Here is a 19,997-nt window from a genome sequence, read left to right on the forward strand (position 1 = left end):
ACAATACGCAGTTCTGCTTCTGTTAAAATAACAGTTATATGGACGAGAAGGTGTCAAGAAAATGACGTCTATAAGGTTGTACTCACTATTCTATTGAATGTTATTGTGCGAAACATACAATTATGCTGATCTAACAATAAGGAAACTTAATTGTTACATAAATGTCCATTTCAAATTCTTAGGGTGGAATCCAATTTTTTTCCCCCACAATAATGACAAAATTAAAATGAGCGAAATTATAAATTGCCATAGCTCTCCTTGTCTACATCCAAACGTGATGAATTGTCTCCTTACGTTCCTATGAACATTCTGTTGGGATGAATCTCATGTCATGCTTGCCATGCTGTGAGTGTAATGCACCTGTTATTTCTTATTTTTATGCGGTCTATTTTTATTATTACTTGTTTTACTTTGATCTAGGGATCGACCCGAAGAAGTTTCAAAACCTGTGACTTACAAAAACGATGGATTTATCGAAGGCATTTCCACTGGTAAGATAACGCCGAGTCAGCTGTTGTTGAAATGTTGGGCAATTTCTATTAAGCATCGGTACACCTCACTTTAATATCCCAAACAAATCCCTCCAACTCTGTGTAAAATTACCAATTTCGCTTTTTAAAGTTGCACTGTTTGGTCCTAAGATGAATGATATACAGGTAGTTTTGTTTCTTGAATACAGACCTATATTACTTGCACTAGGTACAAAATTTAACATGAGGTAAAAGTGAAAATGTCCTGACCAGACAGCCATTTGTGTTTTCTCTGTTAATAGCTTGTAATGCTGTTTTCATGTTCTTGGTTCGTTATTAGGTCACGAGAGTAAAGCGCAATGACATATTGCCGGCCGGGTGTCGACGGCTGTTTTCCCCCAAAGTTGGGATGCAATCAGAGGATGCAATTATTTGGGGTTGTGCTTGCCTAACAATGCAACAAACGTCAGAAAAAGATCGCCAAACTCTTTAATGAAGTACTCTGATTGCATTAAGCTTCAGGGTCTAACCGCCGGGCACTAGCATCTGAACTGGCGTGTGTGTGTGATCTCCCATTTAAAAGCATTTATTTTCATGCGATAATTACTTCCTCGTAATAACGCGGTGGTTCAATTTTCCAACGTTTGTCATTTCCATTCCAATCCCTTATACGAGATAAAGGCCAAGAAACAGACCAACCATCTCAGCGGTATGAAAACCTGGGGCGTCGGAAACCGATGGAACCTTCAAACCAAATTATTATGCCCGACCTACCAACTAGGCCTACTCCTTTAGACGAGGGTCACAAGCCTACACGAATTACAGTAGAGGAGTCTTCAAAGGATCGCCGCCTCATACCTGTCTCAAAGTTCGCCACTTTTGTTGAGAATAATAGGCACACTGACACATTCTATAAGGATTTCCTTGTGAGCAATTAGGAAGTTTTCGCACTACGACGTAGAACAAATTTAAGAACACAGCACATGCATTGAAAAATCCCCATTAACTCACAAATTGGGGAACAGGTAAAGCATTTTTGTCGTAAGTTTCGGAGCTGACGAAAAACCGCAAACGTGTCGTTTGTCCAGAGTGGTCTGTTGTTTGATTTGTAAATTTAATTTTCGACGAAGCTCTTTGTCATGAAGGGCAATTGATAATAAATCTTTTAATGTTCTTGAAAGCGTTTGTCGTCTTAGTTCGAAAACTCCCTATTATTATTGTAATCCTGGCAACTCGCCATACATTTTGAACGTCTTCAAAATTCTCCAAAACATGTAATTTGTAGTTGTACTAACGATTATGTGTGTAATTCCTCCGCTGGTCATGTTGTTATTTGAGGTATAAGGACCTCAATGGAAATAAGCCATTCAGGCTTTCATAAAAATCATAAATAAATTGAAATAAATAACTCAATTGGTTACACCATGTGGCAATTCCTGAAATATATTCGCGAAAGCCCAATCTTAACGGTTCGCGCTACAGTGGGGATGAGGTATTAGGCTATAATGATAAAAGTAGAGACATTAATTTGATATGTGTGAACTTAAGAACTTGAATCTTTGAAAAGCATATACGTACTAACATATACGAACTAGTTAATTTTAGTTATGGCCATGGTAGAAGTTTATTACACGTGAAAGGAAATTATAAAAGGGGCAATCTATCTGACTTTTAACTATTTTCACTCCAACTAATTTTTGCTCACGATCTATCTGATTTCATTCAGCTGGAAAATACAGGTGGAGAAATAAGTATTAAAAAATTGTCGAAATATATTTTGAAACCATGATAACTTTCAAAATTGTTATTTTCTCATTTTAATTGTAATTTTAGAAGTTGGCAAACGTTTGTCCTGGTCCTCCAGCCTCGATGATAAGAACTGCGTTGAAGAACGAAAACCGGTCAAAGAGTCGAAACACGAACAACCATCCACGTAATTAAAATTAATATCAATGTGTGGTTTTCATGAATACCTTTGTTAACTTGTTTCAAGATGGTAAGAATACTATCAGCAACAGGGCTTGGTCCTGCGAAGTGGGGGTGTTAGGGTGCTGAAGCATCCCCAAGATTAGTCTGGGGGTGTTGAGTGCTTGTCAATATCATAGGCAGTACCTTCTGTTAATTAAGTAGGATATGCTAAGTAGAAATAACCAAAATATCTCTCATTTTGAAGTTGAAACCTTTCATTTTGGCTTTTTGTTTTGTTTTTTGCGGTGCCAATTTACTTTAGGGACAGTTTTTAGTTTGCTTCTCAAATATTCTTCAAAATCAGCAATCCCTAGATAAAAATCTTTCCAGAACCTGCTGCATGACTAGTTTGTAAGCAAGTCCGTATAAAGATAAAATACATTAGCAAACAAAAAATAAGATAGCACATTTATTTAAGGTTGGATAATTAAAGACAAGGAAAGAAATATTATAAACGTGACAGCTTTAACACGTAGCACTCTCATTGATTGCCTGTATTTAATGTCATTTGGTGTTCACTATAACTTTATGGTTTTATTCCCATTAACATCAGTTTCTTGGCAAATTAATTTTTGCTCAATAATATCGATATCCTTTCTTTTACCCTCATATTGACAAACTTCCAGTGGATAGGAACAGAGTCATCCTAGAGTCTGTGGGCTCTTTAGATTCAGATTTCATCGATGCCAGCTACGTCAAGGTGAGTTTAATTATTCAAATCGGGAGATTTCGGATGAAGGTAGTTAAGAGGACAGCAGCAGGGAAAAAACAACGTTATACACAAAATCTTATCTCAACATAAGATTTCTACGTTCCATCGATTACGCCTAGTCGTGGTTTCAACATGAATAGTTTCACATTTGGAGCCATGTTTTTTTTTCGACGTAATTTAAGCACCACCGTTATTTGTCAAAGTGCTATGCTGTTAGGCGAATGTAAGAGACATTATTTCCCCCAAGGAACTACATCATCATGATGGAATAAGCATAAACCCATCAAATATAAATGGAAAAACTTAGGCATGCAACCCTCATGGTCGTCAAACGTCACCATTTTTCAAAGATGAGAATGTTCTAGAAGTATGCACTGAACTCATTTAAGTTATTGTTTAAATTAATGTAGATATCATATCGAACTATTTATTGAAGTAAGATTCGTCTTATACCCCCCTGAGCTTGACCCTAATATGAGATGTTAACATTTTATCCTACAAGAAAACATAAGGAAACATGCAATAGTCTAGGAAGATCAGAGACAATATATCAATGGCTCTGAATAGAGTGATCTATCTGTATCTTTTTAAGTGCAGTATTCTTGATAGTTCGTACATTGTAATTTGTTGTGATTTTCATACGGTATTAAATCCAAAACAAACCATCACGAAATCTTTAGGAATACATTCTGCGTGGGTGTGGGCGGAATGGTGTTATGTATGTGTAACATAGCTACGCTGTAACAGTTCAACTTTATAATCATTTGACATTTAACTTGCTTAATATTTTTCCCAACCATATGTTGTATAGGGGATCCGATACAGGTTTATAACTACACAGATGCCTATGCCTAACACAGTCGCCGATTTCTGGGACGTGGTATTTTACAACCAACCAACTGTTATCATCATGCTTAACGATGATGACAGACGTAACAAGGTGAGTGGCCTCCTGGAAAGAACATATTGTCCACAATGCATCCGGAGGTGCGTTCACATTGTGTCCACAATGTGTCCACAGTGTAACTAAAAGTGTGTTCAGAGTGTGGAACAAAATATGAAATCATTTTCATACTGGTCAAAACCCTCACGTTTCACATTGTGAATCTCACGGTGCTACTTTATGAACTTACAGTACAAAGTATCAGTAGGGGGAAGTGGGGTAATGACGAACACCTTTCTGATCAGAGCGATAGCAAGAATCAAAGTGAGCCTTATTCCAAAACTAGTACATAATTTGATAAAAACACACCATATATTGACTGTAACAACGTCTTTATTCAACATCAAGCTTTCCTTTAGAATTTATAGTACAAAACGCAGATTTTCGGGATTACCCCGCACTTCCGGGCCACAGGGTAATCGCGAACGCCATTCGTGGAAACATAAACAAGTAAAGATATGTTATTTGGATTCTTTTCGATTATTCTTTAATCGGAAGAGACAAGTCAACAGATCTCTGCATGGGAAGTCAGACAACATTCTGTGTTACGGCTATTATATCGTGACAGCAGAACCTCACCTCTCCTAGGAGATATTGAGATGTCCGGGATTACCCCGCGTTCGGGATTACCCCACTCTTCATTCTTCAATGAAGGAAACGTAAAAAAGCGAAAATCTGTCATATGCATTTTCTCGATTATTCTTTAATCGGAAGAGACCAGTCAACAGATCCGTGCATAGGAATTCAGACAACATTCTGTGTTTCAGCTATTACTGCCGTGACAGCAAAACCTCACCTCTCCTAAAGATATTACGGTGTTCGGGATTACCCCGCGTTCGGGATTACCCAACTCTCCCCTACACACGCTCTTCGATTCCAAATTGAGAAAATTTATGATTTCAACGATGTGAAATATATCCCCACACGGTCCACTACGTAAACATACTGGGAACACACTGTACTCAGATTTTTTCAGCATGGATTATAGGCTCTTAACCGTGGAGAGCCTTAAGATTCTTTCACAAATACATATTTACATTTGATATTTACTTCGTCAAAATGATGATTATAGACCGTTACTAAATAATCTTATACGCTACTAAATATGATTCATGTTCTGATGTTGTGACTCAAAAAGAAATAGTTGTGGATTAACATTGATAACACCTGTAGAATCTTTGACTCTGTATGTAACAAAAATGAAAGTATATAGGCCTATTTATTACGGAGGTGGCCATTGGGTTAATGCTTGATTGTTTTAGGAAAAAACTTACAAGACAATCCTGGTGTTTGTTTAACACCATGTGGTGTTATAACGGCACTGTTGGTGGAGTCTTGAGTGTTGTTTTAAAAATCCCATTGAATAATTTTATTACCTTGGGTATTTTATTACCTTAGGTTTTATTCGTCGAGAAGCATCTCAAATAATGTATGTTACTTGCTACATTTATCATTTTATTATGATGATCGAGATTGGCTTTTTTCAAATTAACGGTAGAGAAGAAGTTTGATGACTGTATCGATAATTAAAGTCGGTCGATATGTAAGTTATTACTCAATTAAATTTAACTTACATGTATGCCTATCCTAATCCCTTTAGAGTTTTGCCCAATACTGGTTGGACAATGGTGTTGCCATTTTCGGATCCTTTTCTATCACTACGGTGTCTGTCTCTGAGAACGAAGGACTGATAGAGAGGGAGATGCAAGTTACTAGAAATAATTCAAAGGTATACCATTCTTCTACATCTCAAGTTTATAAAATCTCATTTAAGAAATTGAAATATTTGTTTACCTATAGCTCCTTTTCAATTTAAATGCATTTTTGGTTCCCGTTTTAAAAATACGTCTTATTTCATGTTACAATTAGATATTAGCCAATCTAATTAAATTATTTCAGAAGCTTTAAATTGTTATTACAAATTCGTTATTATGACTCTTTTATGAAACGGATCCAAGATTATGGGCACTTGCTTATTATTTAAAAGGGGAATATGTCCAAACTGGTTGGGTTATGGATGAATTCAGAGCACTCTAAAGAATATATACACATAGCTCGCATGAAGCGTTATGGTTTGGATCGGGTTCTTGAAAATATGTTGGAAGAACCTGGAAGTAAACCATGTTCTGGATTTTGAAGAATAGGTTTGGACCCTTTAAGCGGGAGTTTCAAATTAAAAATTCACAATAATAAAACACATACAAAATAATTGATCAAATAACAAATGTGACATTTAGTAAATTGAAATAAGTTATGTAAATTTACATAAACAAGTGCAAATAGTCAGAATGTAGGGGCCAGTAATCGTATGCGAATTGGTCGAGTACATCGTACTCGACATTGTACAATATAAGTTGATGAATGCCATTGACACATTTTATTCTTAAAATCGAGTCGTGTGGAAATTTGTTTGATGAAGTAACATTTGTTACGATATAAGAGGAACTGCAAAAAATAAGTTAATTTAATTAGGCTATTTCCATTTTTATTACAATAAATAAAAGAAAGAATCACAAAGTTGCTTACATAAACTCCCGTTGTAAGGTATAGACAGTTCTGATTAATCCAAAATATGAGAGACCTAAAAGTCCAAATAATGATCCAAATTGGCTGGCAAAGAGTTCTTAAGTCAAAGCCCATATGCTGGTGATGATGTAATTGGTGCTGAGTTGCGATGGGCAATCATAGTCACTGAGCTAAAATATCCTTGAACACAGCCGATTTCAGCAATCCATGAGTTAAAAAATGTTCTGTCGAACATTTTGATGTTCTTGGTGAGAACTGAGAATTCCTCTCAAAACATTTGCAAATAGTATCTTCATGATGCGAAAAGCGTTAAACAGAAGTTAATATGTTATTCCGCCATTAAATGAAATGCTGTAAGACAACTTATCGAGACATTCTAGAATATTCCAGTGTATTAAAAACACAGCAGTTCTTTACATGCAATTCCTTTTATTAAAACAAATGATAATTTCTCATCTGCAAACTCTCTTAGGGGTTGTGAATAACCAAATGATTATAATAATTATCATACAATTATTCGTGTATGTAACATTTTTTGAGTGCCAATTTTTCCAGATGAATCAAATAGTACCTTAAAAATTTACAGATAACATGAATATGTTTTAATACTCATTCTAGGCTCGTCATGTAGTGAAGCAGTATCAGTTCTTACACTGGCCAAATGAGGCCGAGCAGCAAGCGAATCGAGCTCGTCAACTAATCAATCTGATGACAAAAGTTCAGGAAACTTTAGAACGATCCCGAGAAGGGTTCCCAGTACTTGTTCATTGCATGTGAGTAATGGAGATCAACCATGCCTGTGCATCGTTGTAATACGATTGTATTCCTAGTTCCCCAAAAGTGTTCACCAGTGTATCTTCTTTCCCTGCACTTTACACTATTGGGATGTGATGATTTTACCGTAATATCAATTGAGTGGATCCAATAAATGGGTTGTCTAATCTGGCATGTTTGTGTTGTCTACGCTAATGGATGAAATTACTCTTACGTCTGTTTTTTTTTCTAATGACAGGCAGAAAGATTATTAAAACATTAAATCATTTTCAAAGTTTTTTTTTGCAAGCTTTGTAGACCAACTTACAGTACGATTAATGCTGGTATTTATTTGTTATTTTTTTATTTTTCTAAATATGTAGGCAACTTGATGACTTTGTTAACACATTTACATATTTATAGGAATGGAGTTGGCCGAACTGGCGTATTTTGTAGCACGCTTGAGTGCATCGCACAAGTAAACGAAGAGGGTGCTGTTGATGTCTTTCACGTGGTGAAGATGCTCAGAAGTGAAAGGATGCATTTCGTACAAACCGAGGTAACGTTTACCAGTACTGTGTGTGTGGGCGTGGGGTGTGTGCGTGTGTACGTTTTGGAGGGAGTGAGGGTGTGTACGTGCACCTATGTGAAAACGCCGGTGTTTAGGAAAGTGTGAAATCACATAGGCCTATATTTGTAAGTACATGCATATGTGCCCACCGAGTGCATTTTTGCATGTGAGTGGGTGTGTGACTATGGCTGGCTTTTTGTATTGTTTATGAGGGTTGGAGTTATTCATGCGCTTGCATTTTTTTTTCGATTTCTTGTAATGCAGGAGGAATATTCGTTCATTTACGAGCTGATCAAAGAATATCTTCAAGAAAATGAGTACGAGGATCCGCTCCCCGAGGTCTCGCCGAACGATCACACGTACACGTATGCTGAATCCCCTCTGGCCCCAGGTTCCGGTGAGAGCGAGCATGTATACGCAGAACTGCAAGAGGGCGCCCCCGATAAAGGAGTGTATACCCCACTGAAGACAGAAAGATAATCCCGTTGGGACAAAGATTCTTCCAGCTATGGAATCCAAGTACTCGGGAACGGTTTAAAAGGGAAAATATTAAAAGATGCACTTGCATTCACTGAACACCTAAACTCTTAAGCGTGTAGACAGTTTATAGTCAGCAAACAAGCCGATAATTACTTGTAGGAGTTTCACTATACAGATTGAATGACAGCACTGCATACTGATGTTTATGTTATAATCTAAGTGTTCTAAAATTCATTTTTGTAATTCATTTTTCAAAGGTAGTAAGTCGACTCTTGATGGAAATTGTATTCATTCTATACCCAGTTACATGTTTTTTGAAAGAAATATATTGTTATATCTTGGGAGTATTAGTGATACAAGAATCGTTGCTGCACGGGGGAAGGGATGGCAAAAAGACAGCCTCTACTACCCCCCCCCCCAAAAAAAAAAAAATGTTCAAACATGCACACAAGCATAAAGTGTGCACGTCAATTATCAAATTTCAACATAGTAAATATTATCTTTATGACAAGATTGGCCACTTCGCACCCTCACTTTCTTATTATAACATATACTACGTATTTTAACCTCAGTCCCCATAAATTCATCTTCATTTGCCATTAAAAAAAAATCGTTTCAATAATTATCAAACTTCCTTTAATCATATACATTTTCCTCTCATGTAAAAGCGGATCTTTCTTTGCTGTTTATATCTCACTTATAGTCATATTAGAAACATGTTGGTGTCATTATGTATAATATAATGTTATTTTTGCGTTTCAAACAAACAAAATAACTTATTGTATAATGTCAAGATGTTGAGTACATTTTATCGCCTTTTTTTATTGTTATTTTTTGTTGAAATTAGTCTATTTTGTGACAGACAAACACCAAGCCGATGTTTTGGTTTTCACGGGGCTCACGAATGTTTGCAAAGGACGAGAATTTAAAAAATACGAAAAAAAATTGCAAAGTCCATCAGTCATTATGAGTAGCAAAAGTTTCGCTTGATGGGATGCCTTTTCTTTACGCTTTATATTTTGCAAAAGTACCTCAAAATCATTGTAACTGGTTAAACGTTCTCAAATCGTATATGTGATGCTCGCGTCCTTCGCAAAATCTTGGTGTCTCCCTTGTTGACTCATTGCGGAGCGTTGTGGCCCAGTGGATCAGTCTCGGGACTCTGAAACAGAGGGTCGTGGGTTCGAATCCCAGCTGTGGCGTAAATTCCTTTGGCAAAAAAATGTATCCACATCGTGCTGCACTCGACCCAGGTGACGTTAATGGGTACCCGGTGGAATTAATTCCTTGAACGCTATTTATATGGCGGCTCAGCTACAGCCGGGGTAATAATATGATACCAAGTATATGCACATAGTAACTGCGCTATATAAATTGATATACAATTATTATAATATTGTTTTAATTCACACTTTCATTTTCATTCTGTTACCTATTCGCACTTTTACATATTGAAATTACCATTTGATTGTATCGATTCTGTTCCAAGCCTTTCCGGGGAGTTTCATGAGGCATCTAGTCAGTGATGTTAACCGACTAATTAGTTCTGAGCCAATCAGATACAAGGATATCAGTAGCTTATGACAGTTAGCACTAAATAATTCCTTCATGGAAATGCTCCCCATATTTAGTTTGAAGGCATTTGAAGATTAAAGAAAAACGTTGACATTTCCATTATAAGACAAACTTAGACGACACTTTCGTTAATCTTTTTAATGTTGATGTTAGCCTATTTCTGTAATCAAATACCCATTCCTGCCACTTACTTTCTTTTGTTGCATATAGTTTTAACACAATTATAATGCCACACCAATATTCTAGATTTGTTCATATATACATATATAATATAATATATATATATATACATAACATATGAACGATTCAAGAATCTTATCTCTTTTATGAATAACATTTATCCTAAGCTTCTGTTTTACTCGTTGTTATTTTTTTGTACACTTGTATGTGTCAAATTTCGGGGGTTTTCGGCGTACATTAGACTATATTAGCTAAAATGTGTTTTTATTATTCAAATAGACTTTGGCCTTTGTTACGATATGCGATATCAGTATCGATGTCTACACCACTGAATAAAAAATATCAACTTGCTACCATGGCCGCCTTACCTGCGTGAATAAACCACCTGGGGCCCGTTTCATAAAGGACTTCCAACTGTTGTAACTTTGCCTTTTTGGAAACTACTATGGAAACCTTGATTATGAATGGCTGCTGAGCCCTGTTACCATGGTAGTTGCTATTATGGTAAAGTTACAACAGTTACAAGTCATTTATGAAACGGCCCCTGCTATGTATACGTTACTTTATAACAAGTGTCCAAGCCTCTTCTGTTCGTGCGATCGTTTGCGATCACTTGGTCGCAATATAATTATGTTGCACAGAATCGCAACGGTTGTAATGTGTCGCACCACCAATGTGACAGGGGCTTAACTCACACAGTAAAGCCGAATATAAATGGAATTTCGTATGCATAACATGGACTGCCAATCGTTGCTGTGTGCGGAGAGCGATCGTAACAAATAACCTGAATAAGACTTTTTTTTTTACTGTGTTCAAAAAGAGATGTGCATTAGAAGATCAACATTCACTAAAAGTCGATGAAACCTAAATAACTCCAATTTCTGGAAGTGTGAAAAATGAATATTTTCTTAATATTAATTGTAAAATCTGGTGTGTGAGAAATGAGTGGGAGTGAGCAGCATCTTCGCTTCATGAAACACTTAACCATGTTAACTAATGACATTCACATACATGTAGGGGTGTGAGTGCGTTACATGTATCCTCACCAGACACCAGTTGACCTGTGACTGTACATAAGGAGCGTTCACACGTGGATATATATAACCTAAATACATGTATCTCCGCCATAATACGTATATAAAGATGAATAATACCACGAATACGAACAGCGAATATTCATGAGTAGTGGAAAACATCCAGAAAATGAACTAGGAGGCGACAGACCTACACAAAGAGTTCAAGCTTTTCAGACAAAGAATGGAGCCCATTCTAGCAGACCAAGAAAAATGGCTATAAACATCAAAGTTGCCGTATACATTCGTAATTCCGAAACTTCGTTATTCCGGAGGTTCGGATATTCCGAAGGTTCGTTGACCCGAGAGCGAAATAAGGTTCGTTGTTCCGAAGGTTCGTTTATCCGAAAACGAAATGAGATTCGTTGTTCATTTCGTTTTCGGACAAACGAACCTTCGGAATTACGAGCCTCATTTCGTTTTCGGATGAACGAACCTTCGGAATTACGACTCTCATTTCGTTTTCGGATGAACGAACCTTCGGAATTACGCCACAAATGTTCGGATTAACGAACCCTTTTTCGTTTTCGGATTAACGAACATCTAGGTAAAGGCAATCTACGTGTTTCGGAATTACGAACTTTCGGAATAAAGAACCTTCGGAATTACGAAGTGTAACCAAAATTGCTGTAGGCAATGAAGGCTTTCGCAGGTTGTAGGGACAAAATTAGTCGCATCTATTATTCCAATGTCTTGTCACTTCGAACTTTGTATCCCTGATGAAGACGTTCGGTTTGCGTCGAAAATTTGAGAATACTTGGAAATAAACTTTCTTTTTGTTGGAACTACAATGCATTACCTCTGTGTCTCTTTTATCGCATCTGCGTCCAATAAACGGAATATATATACAACAACAAAAAAAGACAAAAAAAATAAAAAAATAGCCAGAAGCCATATACTCAAGATGGCTTCCAAATGGCCACCAAATATAGTCATGATAGTATTTCCTTTTACATTATTACGTATACATTATTGCAACAAAAAAATCAGTGGTGAAATCCGGTCCGAGCAGTCGGTGATAACATGCAATAAGTCAATAGTGATAATTACAATAAATATATTGAACTGAAAATTACAAATTTCGGGGGCACCCATACATCAAGGTAGTAAATGAATATGTCCAAAGTATCATGATTTATCACATTTGGTGGCGACAGTAAAGGCCTATATAAGGATTTTTTTCGAAGGCTGTTTTAACAGTTTCAATAGTGACCTAATTAAATTACTGTTGCGCTGACCACGCAAGCAAAGTGAGCTAGCAAATTTTCAGTGGTCGGAAGACTGAACGGTGTCCATAATGTTAGCCTATACAGGTTTAGTTTTTGAAATGCCATAACTTTCAATGTATAGTATGTATATAGGACATCAAGTATTACTGATCGTCTTCCACGAATTTTAGGTCATGATCAAGGTCAAAAGTCATTTAGGTTCGATGAAGTTTTTTTTTTATTATCATATGATTGGTGTTATTTGTGAATACTTATTCATCTATTCAAAGACAGCATTTCGGGCCCCTTATATTGAATAGCGTAATGCGGACAAGACTGCCAGAGGCGGTCCACTTGTTTTCTTGGTCGTGACTTTCTGAGGGGTCTATGCCCACACCCCCCCCCCCTATATCATCAGTAGGCCTTATGTCATTGTGAATTTCCCTTGAAATATAGGGTACGCCGTTGTACTAAACTACCCCCCCCCCCCTGGTGCCGGTTGCAAAGGAAACTAGAAACATAACTGAAGGCGATTAATGTCAGGTTCCAAAACCAGTATCTATGGTAACGGTTACCGCATGAATTTTGGAAATGGGTGTTTCTTAATTGGGTACCATTCTATCGACCTGTTTTTAAGGAGAAGTTCGCCCTGACGAAAAGTTGTTGTAAAAATAGCAGAAAAAATATATTGGTGAAGATTACGAAGGTTAATAAGTCAAGACGTCCAAGAATACCTTATTTTGAATTCCCAAAGGAGTGCTCACATCAACGGCGTCAGAATCAAAAATCTGTGTCATGTCCTCACTAATAACGTCCGTCTTGTGCTTTACGAAGCCTTTTCCTTAGTATAGTATAGTATAGTATAGTATTTATTTTCCGTATAAAAACACAAAAAAAGCAAAACGGATGGATAGCCCATTATCAGTTTAGTCGACATGACTATACTGTTCTTCCATGGGGTCCATATACAATACAAAGTAAAAAGTAAACACATATGAAAGAAGCATAACATATACGGTAAATCAAACAAAATAACAAAAATGACATGATATATGTTGTTACTAATAAGAAAAGATCATAAAATTAAATAGTTTGGCAAGAATTTACACTAAATATTTTTAAAATGAGAGAATTGAATGAATTAGGCTGCTATCACGTTATTGAAAAAGGTTTCACAAGGAGCAAGGAATAATAAAATGAATAATATGAATATAGATTGTATAAAAATGATTATGTAATCATTGTGAACTGATTCTGGTTAACGCATACAATTTTAAGAGGGCAACAGTAAGAGCGTAAAAATATTGAATGGAATTTAGGATAAAAGTACAGATTGCATTGAGACAACATCGGAATAAATATATAAAAACATGTATATGCACTAATTTGATTCATATGACCAGTAAGAAATAAAAGACCGAAAAGGAGAATGCGCTTTGTGGAACTATTTAGTGGAATAAGCTTAAAGTCAGTTAGTAATTTAAAGTTTGTTCAAAGAACAATGGGGAAATGGGAAGAAAAAAAGGAAAAGGGGGAAAAAAATACAGTATTGACTTTATGACAAGGTAAGCAGGTCACCGAAGTAAGATGACAATTTGGTTTTGAAATTGTTTATGGTAGGAGACAATTTTAAGTCCAAAGGTAGGGCATTATATACCTTGGCACCTCTATATTTAAAGGATTTCTTAAGGAATTCTGTCCGTGGTTTAGGTAAAAGTAGTTTTTCGCCATAACGAGAAGAGTAATATTGAGGTGCGACCGTGAATTCATTACGTAAATACTGTGGAGTTAGTTCGTGCATTACCTTGTACATAAAAACAATACAATGCTGATTTCTCCTTTTGTTAAGAAATTGCCAGCCCAGAGAATTATGCAACTCAGCGACAGATATGTGTGACTCTGGTTTTACTCTTAATATGATACGAGCTGCTCTGTTCTGTACCTTTTGGAGTTGTTCGATATATTTATTACATGCTGAGCTGTATATTACATCGCCATAATCAAAATATGGGAGTATAAGAGACTTATAAATCGAGTTTACAACTGATTCATTCAACGAGCGTCTTAATCGTCCTAGAAAACCAACCATCTTACTTACTTTCTGGACTAGTTTTTCGATATGTTTATTCCAGGTCAAAGTTTCATCACAGATCAGTCCTAAGTACTTAAATTCACGCACTTGGTTTATACGGGAATTATTTAATGTTACATTCAAGACATTGCATTTAGCAAGCATATGTTTACTTCCGATTAGGATGCATTCTGTTTTATTACAATTGACACTCAGTTTATTATTATTCATCCACTTATGAACATTCTCCAGGTCGGAGTTAAGAGCTGACTCTACGTTTTGGATAGATGGGTGAGAAAAGTAAAGAACCGTGTCATCGGCGTACAATTGAACCTGACATGATTTCACACAGTCCATTAAATCATTTATGTACATGATGAAAAATAGTGGTCCTAGCAGTGAACCTTGCGGAAATCCGCAGGTAATGTTAGATTCTGCAGAAAGCTCAGAGTTGACAAGCGTCCTACAAATTCTGTCGGTCAAGTAACTTTCCATCCATAGCAATGGAGTACCCTTTATCCCGATATTAGTAAGCTTCGTTAGAAGAATCCCCCAGTCTACGGTGTCGAAAGCCTTTTTGAGATCGACGAACACCGCACCGGTATACTCTTTCTTATCAATTGCATGGTACCAGTCATCAGTTACTTTGATCAATGTTGTGATCGTTGAATGTCTTGCCCGGAAACCGGATTGTGCCGGCGAGAGAATATTGTGAATATGTAGGTACGAGAGGACCTGCCTCTGAACTATACGTTCTAAAATTTTTGACACACAAGGAAGGAGGGAGATGGGTCTAAAATTTGATGGAATGGTTTTATCTCCACTTTTATGAATTGGGATAATTTTTGCAATCTTCCATTGCTTGGGGAATTTGCCCGTTTTCAACGAGAAGTTTATCAAATAGGTGATGCTGGGTGTTATTTCGTAAGCACTTAATTTCAAAACGAATACAGAAATGCCATCCAGTCCCACTGATTTCGTGTTTCTTAAATTTCGTGATATCTAGTACATCAGATTCTTTTACAGGGTAAAAGCCAAATGAGCCCTTTACAGTACTTGTGTTATCCTGCAGGTCTTGGGGAATGTTTGGTAATTTATTAGCAAGATCGCTTCCAACGCTAGAAAAAAAATTATTAAAATTGTTTGCAGCTTTTGAAGCATTATCAGAACCGAGAGTGACCCTTGAATCACATTTCTTATTCGGTATAATTGATTTCAAAGTTTTCCAGGTATTTTTGGAATTGTTACATTCCGACAGTTTATTCGAGTAGTATTTCTTTTTTGCTTTTGCAATTTCGAAAGTTACTTTATTACGCAATTTTCTATATTCGCGCATAAGATTATCATCACTAAGTTTACAAGCTTTCTTTTTTATTTTGTCACGTTGTTTCATGAGTTTGTAGATATATGATTTCATCCAGGGTGACTCTCTATCTCTAATTCTCCTACAACGTATGGGCATGTGCTTGTCTATTACATTTAATACTAGGTTCTGCCATATGTTTACAGCTTCGTCTATTGTCTTACATTCACTGAGTTTTGACCATTCTTGGGCACGGATGTCGTCCTTGAACAATTCTGGATTAAGATCTTTACAATTTCTATATAATACTAATCTGGGGGATGTTTTTCCTCCAGAATTCCATACTAAGAAACTAATAGAATGATCGCTCATTCCGTTGAGTAGAACACCGTAATTTTTTATCTTATCAGGGCAGTTAGTAATCATGTGATCAACTAAAGTAGCAGAAACATGAGTTACTCTGGTTGGTATTGTTTTGTTTACTTGAAATAAGCCATACCTATCATTGATTTCTTTATATTGTTTACTCATACTTGATAACGTTCGTGACAGTAAATCACAATTTATGTCACCGACTAAAATTACGTCAAGACTTAGCCCGTCTATGTATTTTGTAAAATGCTCATAGAGATTTAGTACATCAATGTTTGACGATGGTGGTCTATACCAGGTTGAGAAAACAGTTGGTTTTGAATGTTTTAAATAAAGTTTGACAGAGACAATTTCTAATTCATTCATAGAGTCATGACTTAGTTCTTCATAGTGAAGTGATGCGTGAATGTAGATCGCCACTCCACCCCCGTGTCGATTTCTGTCCCTCCGTACAAGGGAGAAATTATCAATCTTAATTTCGTCATAAAAAATTGAATTGTCAACTTTGGTCTCATTTAAAGCGAGCAAATGAATATTATTACATTTAACGAATGACCTCACCTCATCAATGTGCTTAAGGATACTATTAACATTCAGCTGGGCAATTTTAAGGCCCTGATTTCCCTTCAATTCATTGTACATAAGATTATTTTGAAAATTGGATTGTACATGACTTGACTGATCTTTAAGTCGTGGCTCTCCTTCATCTTCAACCAAAATGTTATGAAACGGCATTTGCTTGAAAATGCAAATGTTGCATTGCCAATTTACAAAACATTCTGACATGTTATCATATTTATTACGTGACACTCCTGCGCAAATTATATGCAGCCATTGGTTACACATGGTACATTTTAGTCCTTTCTGATTTTTCTTAACAGGTTTTTTGCAAGAAGCACATGGGTATTTACAAGTATATGTCATGTTAGCCATAATAAACAAAAATACAATATACAAACAATTCGATAAGTGAAGAACGAATTTCAATATTATATGTATTTGTGTATATCAAATACAAATAGTCTATAAAAAGAACATGAGAAAAAAAAATGAGACGAGAAAAAAAATATTTAGGGGAAAAAGAGACAAACGTAAAAATTAGCAACAACAGCAACAAATAATAATAATAATAACACTAACAATAATAATGATAATAGTGAGTTATCTAAGTTCTAAGGTAGCAGACCGGGTCATGTAGAGTTCAAAATGGTTGATGTTCACACTCAGAAACGCAGAGGTTAACCAGGATTTGTTTAGTGTCGAATCAGTGAACTGCTTACTGTTGTGAGCTAGGATGATAGCTAAAACAAAATTGAATTGCAAGTTAATCCAACGAGACCACCGTCCAAACTCAGTCAAGTCCGATGGATTATACATTTTCCGATTAGGAACGGTAGATGGCGCTAGAGTTCCTATATTGTTCTGATGATGGACAGTAGATGGAGCTAAAGTTCCTTCATACATGTCATACATGACATCTATCTACGATGTGCTCGAAGGATTAAGACGTGTTTTGTTAGGCCTCTCTCATCCTCATTACATAATACACATAAGCATGGCTCACTATACGAGTAAGGGAGGGAAGACAAGCTCAGCGAAACGTGCAAGGTCGGGCACGCCGCCAAGCCCGGAGACAAACTTGTTGCCATCGATTCGGATACTCCTTGACAGTCAATGGGAAAAAAATGATGTGAGATTGAATACGTTGCAAGAGACTTTTGGCCAACGTTTGAAGAAACTTGAGGAAACGATAATCAATCTCAAGGAGAGTATCGAATTTCAGAGTCACGAAGCTCAGGATATGAAGGCAAAGATGGAAGTAATTGAAGAGGACGTTAAGTCAAAGGAAAAAATGCTCCAGGATGAGATAGATAAGCTTAGTACCTACGTGGCAAGAGAAAATCTAATATACAGCGGGATTGAAGAGAAGCCCAATGAGGATGTTAAGAAAGTTCTTCGGGACCTCCACGTGAATTTTCTTAAAATCCCACCTGCACTGGCAGACAACTTCGAATATCAACGGTTACATCGACTTTCAGGAAAGCCAGCCGGAGGGAGGCCAAGAGCCATTAAGGCTCGCTTCCTAAGATACTCCGACAGAGTTTTGGTACAAAGGCATGCCAAAAATTTGAAAGGGACCAACATATATATTGCAGAAGATCTACCGAAGAGGATTAGGGAGGCTAGACACCCCCAAATTGTGGCGTTGAAAGTCGCCAGAAGAATGGGGAAATTGGCATACTTTTCAAGAACAGATCCAGTCAAGCTATTTATCGACAACGTACATATGCCTCGAAATCAACAGGAAGCTTTTGTGCGAGACTTCGAAAACCAACGAGGGAAAGATGTAGACGAAAGAGTGAGGAAGAATTTGCCTAACATGAGGATTCCGACAACGATGGCGGGAGCTGCATCGACCACCAACATGACCACAGGGATAGCAAAGCCGACAACAGATTTCAACGAGGGGGCTGCAGCGGCTGCCACTGATGGGGAGATGATGGAAGGTGCAAATGTAGCTGCAGATCATAATTTGATGGTATTGTGATTTCATCTGTCATCTTGTTTTGTTTGTAATGCATAGATTGAAGGAAATTTGCTTTGGAGAAAGTATCTGAAATTTGTCACAAGTTACCAGCGATCATGGAGGTGACATGTATTTATTTTGTGAAACTCGTTCCCTCTGGTCGGGTCGGGTTGTTCATTTCGTCGATTATTCAAGTGAAATAACGATTCAGTGTGCTTTATTATTATGGAGGTGAATGATTTTCTCTCTCAACTGATTAATGTTTACCGAGTGGAGGATATGTATCTTTTACCATGTACGAGCCTGCGAGGTACCAACTCTACAATCAAGCTCAAAAAAGGGAGTGTAACTGAACACTCGAGAACTGCAGATTTTACTGTCAACTCATCACAAGAACGAGACTTGACAAGCAACTGCTGAATGAGGAATGATAAATCATAACATAACTGAATGAACAGGAGTAGATGAGGTATATTTCCTTTCTTTTCTATTTGCTATTTATTTTGATAAAAGAAAAACTTTACAACTGGAAAATATCAATATCTTCAAAGATGCAAGAAATACGAAAAATTGATTATGATATTGCAAGAAATTGATTAGAGTATCGAGTCATAACACACCTTGACTTGATGAATGGAAACAAGATTTCATAGTAACAACATGAGGCTTATGCTTTTCTCCTTTTTTTTTATTCATAAGGGAAACAAAAATAAGCTAGATTTAAGCATAGAGCTATAGCTCCATGATTTAAGTTTATAAGAGATACTTGTTGCTGTGAATCCTTTTTCTGGAGTCAGTTATGATCAGTTCTGAAGATATTTTTTTTTGTGTGTGGTCATTTTGTAAAAAAAAGCTCAATGGAATACATCCCAATGGGGTGTATATTTAAGCTGGTTTGGGGAAAAGTTGATTCTTCATAAAACTGCTGTTCAAATTGTAGTTGAAATTATAATAGCTTCATGATATTGGGGAATATTTCATTATGTTCTTTTTGGTTTCTACAATACGAAGGAAGATTGAGATGTTTGGGAATTCAAAGCTTTTGTAAGGGTAAAAGGACCATTTCTTTTCATGATTGATTGAAGGTAATGATGCTTAAAAGCTTATTTGTATATGGAATGTTTTAAGAGAAAGAATGCATTTCAACGAATTAGTAAAGATAGATAACAATGCAGGCATAAATCACTGTAATGTTCAGAATGGGTACCCTGATTGTATTACGTAACTGAATCATGCTATACAGTTCGTTAAGATAAGAAAAGAAA

The 19,997-nt window shown here is 36.5% G+C and overlaps 1 protein-coding gene across 1 annotated transcript in view; it reads left to right on the forward strand.

Moving 5' to 3' along the window:
• LOC129282684 (uncharacterized) overlaps nucleotides 1-9,024 on the forward strand; it is a 46,127-nt gene extending 37,103 nt beyond the window's left edge. Inside the window, exons 21-29 of the mRNA XM_064113783.1 lie at nucleotides 421-491; nucleotides 1,146-1,396; nucleotides 2,304-2,403; nucleotides 3,065-3,138; nucleotides 3,962-4,090; nucleotides 5,694-5,822; nucleotides 7,238-7,392; nucleotides 7,796-7,931; nucleotides 8,208-9,024. Of these exons, the coding sequence (XP_063969853.1) occupies nucleotides 421-491; nucleotides 1,146-1,396; nucleotides 2,304-2,403; nucleotides 3,065-3,138; nucleotides 3,962-4,090; nucleotides 5,694-5,822; nucleotides 7,238-7,392; nucleotides 7,796-7,931; nucleotides 8,208-8,423 (1,261 nt within the window). The 3' untranslated portion in view covers nucleotides 8,424-9,024. The remainder of the gene's footprint in view (nucleotides 1-420; nucleotides 492-1,145; nucleotides 1,397-2,303; nucleotides 2,404-3,064; nucleotides 3,139-3,961; nucleotides 4,091-5,693; nucleotides 5,823-7,237; nucleotides 7,393-7,795; nucleotides 7,932-8,207) is intronic.
• The last annotated feature ends 10,973 nt before the right edge of the window (nucleotides 9,025-19,997 follow it).

This window comes from Lytechinus pictus, chromosome 19 (assembly GCF_037042905.1).
Source record: "Lytechinus pictus isolate F3 Inbred chromosome 19, Lp3.0, whole genome shotgun sequence".
NCBI lineage: Eukaryota > Metazoa > Echinodermata > Echinoidea > Temnopleuroida > Toxopneustidae > Lytechinus > Lytechinus pictus.